We start from the raw sequence: 10,522 nt of genomic DNA on the forward strand, positions 1-10,522 counted from the left end.
GGAAAAGCGACTTTAGTATAAAAAAAATGTATGAGTCAAGTTTGACCATGCTTCTGTTCTATTGTATTACCACTACCTTCAGTCTCATCTGTTGTCTCTTCATCATGGTTAGTTAATTTGACTGAAATCCCAAATGTATTGCCAGTCAGTCCACTCACTATATATTTTAGGACAGCTCAACTATGGTGGCTGAAGAGGAACATGCAACAATTATTGGAACACAAAACAATTAATGACAGGGGCTGTATCCCAAATGTTTAAATTTGGTATTACATTGTCCCAAACACCTGCTCTGACTGTGTACTCCGTGTCATGGTGCTTGTGGAATTGTATGCTTGAACTTGATGTACTAGTGCCCCTAAATGAGTTTAAAACTCGGGCACAAAACTTTCTTCAGGAGAATTGTGTTGTGCTGATTGTATGCTTACATTTGTTGGCCAGGTCTTCCTTGCAAAAGAGACTTCCTCAATAGGCTTTTCCTGGTTAAATAATGAATAAAAATAAACATTGATGGAAAGTGGTACAGACATCTCTTTGGGTTGTGGCAAAGGTCTTCAATGTTCTTTAATGCATACAGTACAGCGTTTTAGGTATGTACATACCCAATCAGTTGAAGCTTTACAGTAAAAATGCCTTGTTATTAGGAGCAAGGAAATATGTTTCCCTGCATGCATGGTTTAACATGGACATTAATTGACATAATCACAACTAGGGCTGTTGCGGTGACTGTATTACCGCCACACCAGTAATCATGACCGCAGTAAAATTCCACGTGAATCGTTGAGTCACTGTTATCTCCTTTTATGCACTCTGGACCTACTTTGGTAGTACCCAACTTGCTAATAACCATCAGTTCCTAATGGTTGGTACTCAGGGCTGTATTGTCCCTCTAACCACTCTGACATAAATGCAATCGATAATTGCATCAAACACTTATCAAAACACTAGGCCTATTTTTAAAACTCACCGTACTGTGATGATCACTTTGAAGAAGCAGGTTGAAACAGTGTAAAACATGGTTGTGGTGGATGTTGTTTTTAAAGCCTAACACAATGAAATGGGCAGAGGTTTCTATGGTGATGATTAATTCAAAACACTCATGCATATTAGAGCAAAGGCTTATGAATTAAAATGATTGTGCCATTATACAATACATAGCCTACTGCATATTACGCATGGCAGAAAAACATGAAACCAAACTGATTTAAGATGTCTTTGGTACTTTTATTGGTCTGGCCTTTGAGTGTGGACTGTATTATTATGCGTACTGAATGGACCGGTTACATTAAGCTACGCTCCAACATTTCTATCCATGAGTCTGGGAGAGAACGTATATCCCTAGGCGATGCTGTTGGTTCATTGATTGTGCAGGGCGCCTTACAGTTCCACTACAATTAGTGAATTTGATTTGAATAGCGTACTAAGAGTGGATAAAAAAAAAAAAATGTTTCTATAATTAATTGGGTGACGTTACCTTTTTTTGCTATACAGAAAATCTCACCACCATGCGTCTCCATCTTCTCTCTCTCCGTTATCCCTTTCTCGAGCACGCAGATGGACTGTCAACATTTTAGTGAAATATGCTCTGTTGCGAAAACATGTTCCTGACCAGATTTCACTTGATTTTCCAAATGAAGCACCGTGTAGCTGCAGGAACAAGGTTGGAGAGCCCATGGCATACAGAGTACTGGGTAGCTGCAGGAACAAGGTTGGAGAGCCCGTGGCATACAGAGTACTGGGTAGCTGCAGGAACAAGGTTGGAGAGCCCGTGGCATACAGAGTACTGGGTAGCTGCAGGAACAAGGTTGGAGAGCCCGTGGCATACAGAGTACTGGGTAGCTGCAGGAACAAGGTTGGAGAGCCCGTGGCATACAGAGTACTGGGTAGCTGCAGGAACAAGGTTGGAGAGCCCGTGGCATACAGAGTACTGGGTAGCTGCAGGAACAAGGTTGGAGAGCCCGTGGCATACAGAGTACTGGGTAGCTGCAGGAACAAGGTTGGAGAGCCCGTGGCATACAGAGTACTGGGTAGCTGCAGGAACAAGGTTGGAGAGCCCGTGGCATACAGAGTACTGGGTAGCTGCAGGAACAAGGTTGGAGAGCCCGTGGCATACAGAGTACTGGGTAGCTGCAGGAACAAGGTTGGAGAGCCCGTGGCATACAGAGTACTGGGTAGCTGCAGGAACAAGGTTGGAGAGCCCGTGGCATACAGAGTACTGGGTAGCTGCAGGAACAAGGTTGGAGAGCCCGTGGCATACAGAGTACTGGGTAGCTGCAGGAACAAGGTTGGAGAGCCCGTGGCATACAGAGTACTGGGTAGCTGCAGGAACAAGGTTGGAGAGCCCGTGGCATACAGAGTACTGGGTAGCTGCAGGAACAAGGTTGGAGAGCCCGTGGCATACAGAGTTTGGGCGGAATATCACCTGCTTCCCTGTCAAACCGAAGTAGCCAACAAAACAGACAAGCTGGAAAGTGCACCGCCTCCATTCGCTTTTCGAGTGCATACTCTTTCTTTCCCCTGCCTGTGTTCCTACCCATTTGATAATGGACCATTTCAAAATCGAAACTAGTTTTTCATATTATTCTCAGTTTAGTCTGATTGGTGAAAGTATGATTACTTGATGAGAGAATAGCCCGAGGCAAGGAACAGACCACAAGCTATTTATTTTTTTGTTGCTACTTTCTCAAATCATCAATATCCTATAGTCGCATCATGCAGCCCATTATGTTTTGATTTATAACACATTCTAAGGTTTGTATATCACAAAAGTTGCCAAATAACTCTTAAATCTAGCATATAGGACCTGTTTCAAATGATCACCTTTACCTCATCATAGCCACTTTATATTGCTACTCACTCCATAACAGAAAAATATATTTTCTGTATTATTCAGTTAAGTTCTGTTACATGACAATAACTGGCTGACACAATTTCATGACCGCCATAGCTCTAATCACAGCGTCTCAAGATGCTTCTATGATCGGTTTCATTTCTTGAGAGCTTTGATACCACCCCCTCTCTAATTTAACTGAGCAAGTGAGAAGCCCTAACAATTAATTGCCTGTATAAATTTGGTAAGCATGCATAAATGAGAGAAGTAGACTGAGACTTCTCCTCTTCCTCCCTGCTGCTGCCGATTCCTCCCCCCCCTGTCCTCCTCCTCCTGATCTAATAGTGCCAGTGTAGTCTCCAGCAGGGATCTATGGGCTGATTATTCATTTAGATGAGCAGGGAGATTTGCCCCAGCTGGCGCTCTATCTGCTCAGTGGCAGGTCCAGGCTGTGTGTTATGTAATGGTCAGGTGATGTGCTGGCCTGCCTGGGCTCTTAGTACACCAGTCTGCTATTCCACCAGCAGCTTAGATCAGCTCAACGCTAGGCTAGCTGACGCGCCCTAGAGACGCGCTAGGCTAGCTGACACGCCCTAGAGACGCGCTAGGCTATCTGTATATGTAATGAGACCTTGACTAATACTACGGTTTATTTTGGATGTGTATTCATTCATTTTTTATTGCATTGTTTTTTTTAGGATATAAGGGAATTAGATGCAGATCACTGCAGATGTGTATTTTCATGAGTCATGATGAAACAGCTCTATAAGGAAATTGTGTTAGTCAGAGATCTGTAATTCTTATTGCTTACCGCAGTCATTTGGGGAAAAGTGGTGTGATGTTTGAATGAGGCCAGCAGTCTGTCCATGCAGGTCAGTTGTGATCATCCTCTCTGTGTTTGAGTTCACCGCCCCTTGTTGTTGACAGATCTTACTATTGAAGCATCAGTCAATGCAGGAGCTGAATGTCAGCCTAGTATCAGTCCGTGCAAACCGGGCAGGGTAAGGAAGTAGCTCTGTTTGGACTACAAAGGGGCTGTGTCCCAAACGGAACCCTATTCGCTTTACAATGTACTACTTTGGCCATAACCAGTCCTATGGGCACGGGTCAAAAGCAGTGCACTATGAAGGGAATAGGGTGCCATTTCCAGTGTCGTTCGGTCTGGCCTGTGTATACACCCTTTAAGAGGCCCTGTTACTTCTGTAATTGACAAACCAATAGCATTGACTGGTGAAGAGTCTTGGACAGACTAGTGGGGGGGTACTCTCGCCTCTAACTGCAAACAGAGCAGAAACACAAGGCAGCCAAACACTCTCGGTCTTCCTCCCTCAGCCTGGATTTGATGGGAGACAGAAGCCCATGCAGTTACACAGCCATACAAATGGCCTTATGAGGTTACGTGGCTGGCTGGAAGGACATGTACTAGATACAGTGCCTTGCAAAAGTATTCATCCCCGTTGGTGTTTCTTTCTTCCTATTTTGTAACATTACAACCTGTAATTTTAAATAGATTTTATTTGGATTTCATGTAATGGACATACACAAAATAGTAAAATGGTGAAGTGAAATAACAAAATGTACTTGTTTCTAAAAAAAATAAAAAACAGAAGTGGTACTTGCATATGTATTCACCACCCCCTTTGCTATGAAGCCCCTAAATAAGATCTGGTGCACATAATTAGTTAGAATCCACACAGGTGGACTTAAATAAAGTGTCACATGATCTCTGTGTGTGTGTATATCTTTCTGTTCTTAAAAGCCCCAGAGTCTGCAACACCATTAAGCAAGTGGCATCGCCAAGCAAGCGACAACATGATGACCAAGGAGTGCTCCAAATAGGTCAGGGACAAAGTTGTGGAGAAGTACAGATATGGATTATAAAAAAATATCTGAAATTTTGAACATCCCAGTGCGCACCATTAAAAAAAATTGAAAGAATATGGCACCACAACAAACCTGCCAAGAGAGGGCTGCCCACCAAAACTCACAAACCAGGCAAGGAGGGCATTAATCAGAGGCAACAAAGAGACCAAAGATAACTCTGAAGGAGCTGCAAAGCTCCACAGTGGAGATTGGCGTATCTGTCCATAGGACCACTTTAAGTTGTACACTCCACAGAGCTGGGCTTTACAGATGAGTGGCCAGAAAAAAGCCATTGCTTAAAGAAAAAAATAAGCAAACACGTTTGGTGTTCGCGTAAAGGGATGTGAGAGGCTCCCCAAACATATGGAAGAAGTTACTCTGGTCAGATGAAACTAAAATGTATATTTTTTCCATCAAGGAAAAAGCTATGTCTGGCGCTAACCCAACACCTCTCATAACCCCGAGAACACAATCTCCACAGTGAAGCATGGTGGTGGCAGCATAATTCTATGGGGATGCTTTTCATCGGCAGGGACTGGGAAACTGGTCAGAATTGATGGATGGTGCTAAATAAACAGGATTCCCTCAAGGATTTCCATGTGTCTTCCAGAGATTTGAGACTGGGACAGAGGTTCACCTTCCAGCAGGACAATGACCCTAAGCATACTTCTGATGCCACACTCGAGTGGTTTAAGGGGAAACATTTAAATGTCAAAGACCAGACCTTATTCAAATTGAGAATCTGTGGTATGACGTAAAGATTGCTGTACCCCAGGGAACCCATTCAACTTGAAGGAGCTTGAGCAGTTTTGCCTTGAAGAATGGTAAAAAATCCTAGGTGCTAGATGTGCCAAGCTTATAGAGACATGCCACAAGAGACTTGCAGCTGTAATTGCGGCAAAAGGTGTCCCTACAAAGTATTCAAATCAAATCAAATGTATTTATATAGCCCTTCGTACATCAGCTGATATCTCAAAGTGCTGTACAGAAACCCAGCCTAAAACCCCAAACAGCAAGCAATGCAGGTGTAGAAGCACGGTGGCTAGGAAAAACTCCCTAGAAAGGCCAAAACCTAGGAAGAAACCTAGAGAGGAACCAGGCTATGTGGGGTGGCCAGTCCTCTTCTGGCTGTGCCGGGTAGAGATTATAACAGAACATGGCCAAGATGTTCAAATGTTCATAAATGACCAGCATGGTCGAATAATAATAAGGCAGAACAGTTGAAACTGGAGCAGCAGCACAGTCAGGTGGACTGGGGACAGCAAGGAGTCATGTCAGGTAGTCCTGGGGCATGGTCCTAGGGCTCAGGTCCTCCGAGAGAGAGAAAGAAAGAAAGAGAGAATTAGAGAGAGCATATGTGGGGTGGCCAGTCCTCTTCTGGCTGTGTCGGGTGGAGATTATAACAGAACGTGGCCAAGATGTTCAAATGTTCATAAATGACCAGCATGGTCGAATAATAGTAAGACAGAACAGTTGAAACTGGAGTATTGACTTTGGGGGGTGAATAGTTATGCACGCTCAAGTTTTCTGTTTTTTTGTGTCTTATTTCTTGTTTGTTTCACTAGAAAATATTTGGTAGGCATGTTGAGAAAATAAGTGGTAGGCATGTGGTGTAAATCAAATGACACAAACCCCCACAAAAATCAATTTTAATTCCAGGTTGTAAGGCAACAACATAGGAAAAATGCCAAGGGGGGGTGAATATTTTCGCAAGCCACTCTAGGTGAGAGACGGAGTCAAGATTAGCACCCATCTCAGTCGCTCTCGTTGGCAAAGACTTTCCCTACAATTTCTCATTGTCCTAAACCGCGTATTGTTTCATACATAATGTAAGACCATCCAATTACTTGCAGGTGCTAGGGTGGAAAATGTACTCCTGAAATAAAGGTAGATACACTGTTGAATACTCCAGCGGTTTGTTGTGTTTCGATCTGAAGATCTTCGTCAGCCTTGAGCTTTAATGGCGTCTTCTTTCTCTCCCTGTAGTTGGTGATATTTGCTGAAGATGAGTAGTGCGGGGGAGAACACCCCCGACCCTGCTGCCAGGGGAGAGTCCCTGAAGCGAAAAGAATGTGGCACAGACCTCCTGGGGCCCAGGTAAGATCAGCTGTTAAATATACACAATATAAGTATGTGGCCCAAATTGCACCCTTTTCCATCTATAGTCTTTTAAGGGCCCTGTTCAAAATAAAGTGCACTTTTCAACATACGCGCGCATGCACGCGTCTCAACATACGCGTCTCAACGCACGCGCCTCAACGTACGCACGCACGCGTCTCAACGCACGCGCCTCAACGTACGCACGCACGCACGCGTCTCAACGCACGCGCCTCAACGTACGCACGCACGCACGCACGCATACTCATATTTTCATCTGTCACATGAACCTGCTGATGATGGTGTTTTCCCACCAATTGCATTATGGAACTAACATTCGCGTGTAGCCTACTACCTTGTGCACATTGCTGTGTTTATAATGTAGAGACATAATAGTTTATCACCATTTTATGCTACACGTTCTGATCTGCCCTACTGCTTGTGGGAATTTGGAATCTACAAGATGACCAATAGAATAAGTGAACTTTTCTACTATGGGGGATAGAAGATTGACATAGGCTAGTGATTTTGCTGTTCGTTACTCGTCTTATTGGCTGAGGATAAGTAAATGTGGGTAGTTCTAACATAGGCAGCACGGCGCGGTGGTTTCAAGTTTGGGGAAGAATTTTCACAATAAAAATAGACCTTTATAATAAAGCATTCCATGCATCCTCACATTTGCACCTAATGTGATGGTTAGATTGGACAGTCATAATGTAGGCTGTTAATGGAACTCAATCAATGTATGCACTGTTTAGTGCAGTGGCTTAGAGAGCCTACATTTTCTTTGCACAGGAAAATGTCCTTTGCATGAAATGTATTTATAAAAATCTACTAAGCTTTATACAACTGCAGCCCAAAAATGACAGGGTAGCCTACTCTGCTGACACTGACAAATAAATAAAAATAACATCGTCTGATCCATATAATCAGCCTCCGAAAAGTGGAGACTCAAATACAGTACGAAGTCCATCTAACCTGGAGGAGGAAATTATTTTCTAAAAACGTGGCACTGGCCCAATGTATGGCCAATGTTCTCCACTGGCCCAATGTATGGCCAATGTTCTCCACTGGCCCAATGTATGGCCAATGTTCTCCACTGGCCCAATGTATGGCCAATGTTCTCCACTGGCCCAATGTATGGCCAATGTTCTCCACTGACCCAAATAGATGGTTACTTTTCACTCAATTAAGAATTTTGGTAACTAGACAGATGATTATTTTCATTACATTACTAACTATTTGTATCCCTACTTTTTTATATTGCCATATACCTTGCTGGTTCTCTCTGCTTTTCATTGAAAGTCGCAACTCAACAATCATCTATTTGGTATTTGCCTCACACTCTGCCCAAATTGCTAGCCCTTCCGACTGTAGACTGAGTTTTAAAAACAAGAAGCTAATGATCCTCTGTGGACAAATCATCATGCTTTCTGGTGCAGTAACCTATTTTGCATGATTTTATTTATTAATTTAAAGACCGGGGTAAGCTAATTACGCTATATCATTTTGGCAATTTTTATTCTATTTACTTTAGGGAAAGCTTAGCTTCCCCAAGCCTTATGGATGTGCCACCTATATTCTACTATCTTCAAATTGCTCATCGGAATTCTGTAAGCATGACGCTCGTCTTGCACCCGAGTTGCATGTTCAGTTAAGATGAATTATCCTGAACTAAATGTGATTTCTGAGAACCGTGAGTGGACGCCTTAATCAGGTTATGCAACCAATGCCTATAGGTCTGGTAAATCTCTGAAATGTCCGGTTTATTCAAATGCTGCCGGTCAAATGTCCAGCGCCACATTTTCCTAAAGGAAACCCTGTTACAGATCACTCTCAGATGAACTGCTCTAGAAGGTCATTCAGCAGTCAGGTCATACGCTGGTCATATGGGCTGTGTTTCAAATAGCACCCTATATAGTGCACTACTTTTGGCCAGAGCCTGTCCATTCATACACTGGTCAAGCAATTGCAGAATACAGTGACGTTTTTGTTGGGGGGTGGGCCGTCGGCTAATCTTAAGGACGTGTATTGGCTATCTATGTAGCTTGCTGAAGCTTTGATCGAAAGACGCCACATGTATTGCTGTGAAAGCGTTTTTCCTAATCCGTGTGCCCTCCCTGCCTCGTCATCTTACCTGTACCTCTGTCTCCACAGCCCCAAGCGGAGCACGGAAAAACCGAACCGGGAGCATGAAAACAAATACATTGAAGAACTGGCTGAGTTGATCTTTGCAAACATCAACGACATTGACAACTTCAATGTCAAGCCGGACAAATGTGCAATCTTGAAAGAAACTGTGAAGCAGATTCGTCAAATAAAAGAGCAGGGTAAGGTTTTATTTTCTGCTACTGAGTGACTTGCCCTTCATTGTAAGCACACACATTCCTATATGATACAATGACCCACGTTCTTCATAGCACTGTCCTTTACTGTATTTTCTGTGAGTGTGTGTGTGTATTTTAGTTAGCTAAGAGATGCGTTGTGGGTTCCTGATGACTCAGTGAGATGTGTGTCTGTGCTTGGAAGGCGTCTGGGGGAGAGATGTGCTGAAAGGGCAGGATGCCTGTTTGTGTGTGTGTGTGTGTGCCTACCTACTTTTTTGTGCCTGTCTGCGTAGAAATACGGACTGCTGCCTGGAAGGGCAGACGGCAGCAGATCAGACACACACAGCGGCAGTGAGTCAGTCAGATGAGATGCTCTTCATGATGAAGAAGACAAAGAAGAAGCCTGCTGTTTGTGATTCACTGACTGGATTATGTAATAATGCGCAATGTGATGCAAGACTCCAAGGGAACTGGTCTGAATTGGTGTGAGCGCCTGTGGCAGAGAGAGGGCGAGAGCTCTAGGCTGCATCTCAAACTGAGCCCTATCTCCTACTTTTGACCGGAACCCTATGTATGGAATCGGGTGCCTTTTTTTAGGACACACCCCCTACTGTATAATGTGAAAAAGCCTCCTACTGTTCCAGCTTTTGATAACATGTTAGTATGAGAGTTAGCTTACTGTATTATACAGTGTGTTGTCATTGTCTGCCGTTTGTGCAGCTGCAGTGCATACAGCAGCGTGCAGTGCTGTGACGATTCTCAATATTGATTGATTTGTCATTCTACATTGTAAGATATTGATTTTGAGCGTTTAAGCTAGCGCACAGCTTCCCACCATTATGTCGGTCACACAATTGCACTGAATTTTCTTAGCGCCATTTGTACAGAATGTATTTATTTGTGGTTGAATGCAGGTTATACTTAATGGCGGTACTACTGTAAAATATTGGCCAGTTCAGTCTCAAACAGCAGTTAAGGGCTGCGTCCCAGATGGCACCCTATTCCCTATATAGTTAACTTATTTTGACCAGAGCTGTATGGGCCCTGCAAGAGCTGTATGGGCCCTGGTCAAAGGTAGTGCACTATGTAGGGAATCAGGTGTTATTTGGACCAAAGCCAGAGGCAAGAACAATCCCAGGTATGGTAGCTACAGCCGTACATGTGTTATGTACCACAGACTGGGAGCCAGTGCTCCATCTCCTCTGAGTTGGTGTCTGAAAATGTGCGTTGTGTGTTTAGTGATTGAATGGAGAGTAATGTTAAGCTCTCTGCCCAAGCCCACTGTAATGGGTTCTCACTCCACCTTTATTACTAGATCCAACATGGATCCTAATTGTTTTAGTTAATTACAACTAAGTTGACAGCAATGTTTTGGTGTATAGGCCCAGTGTGAACAGAGGGTAGT

At 43.6% G+C, this 10,522-nt stretch overlaps 1 protein-coding gene across 5 annotated transcripts in view; it reads left to right on the plus strand.

Moving 5' to 3' along the window:
- LOC115114835 (nuclear receptor coactivator 2) overlaps positions 1 to 10,522 on the plus strand; it is a 79,685-nt gene that overhangs the window by 24,636 nt on the left and 44,527 nt on the right. For all 5 annotated transcript variants that reach the window (XM_065013390.1, XM_065013393.1, XM_065013392.1 and 2 more), the window contains exons 2-3: positions 6,680 to 6,790; positions 8,948 to 9,120. In XM_065013390.1, the coding sequence (XP_064869462.1) occupies positions 6,699 to 6,790; positions 8,948 to 9,120 (265 nt within the window). In that variant the 5' untranslated portion in view covers positions 6,680 to 6,698. The remainder of the gene's footprint in view (positions 1 to 6,679; positions 6,791 to 8,947; positions 9,121 to 10,522) is intronic.

Source organism: Oncorhynchus nerka, linkage group LG9b (genome assembly GCF_034236695.1).
Source record: "Oncorhynchus nerka isolate Pitt River linkage group LG9b, Oner_Uvic_2.0, whole genome shotgun sequence".
NCBI lineage: Eukaryota > Metazoa > Chordata > Actinopteri > Salmoniformes > Salmonidae > Oncorhynchus > Oncorhynchus nerka.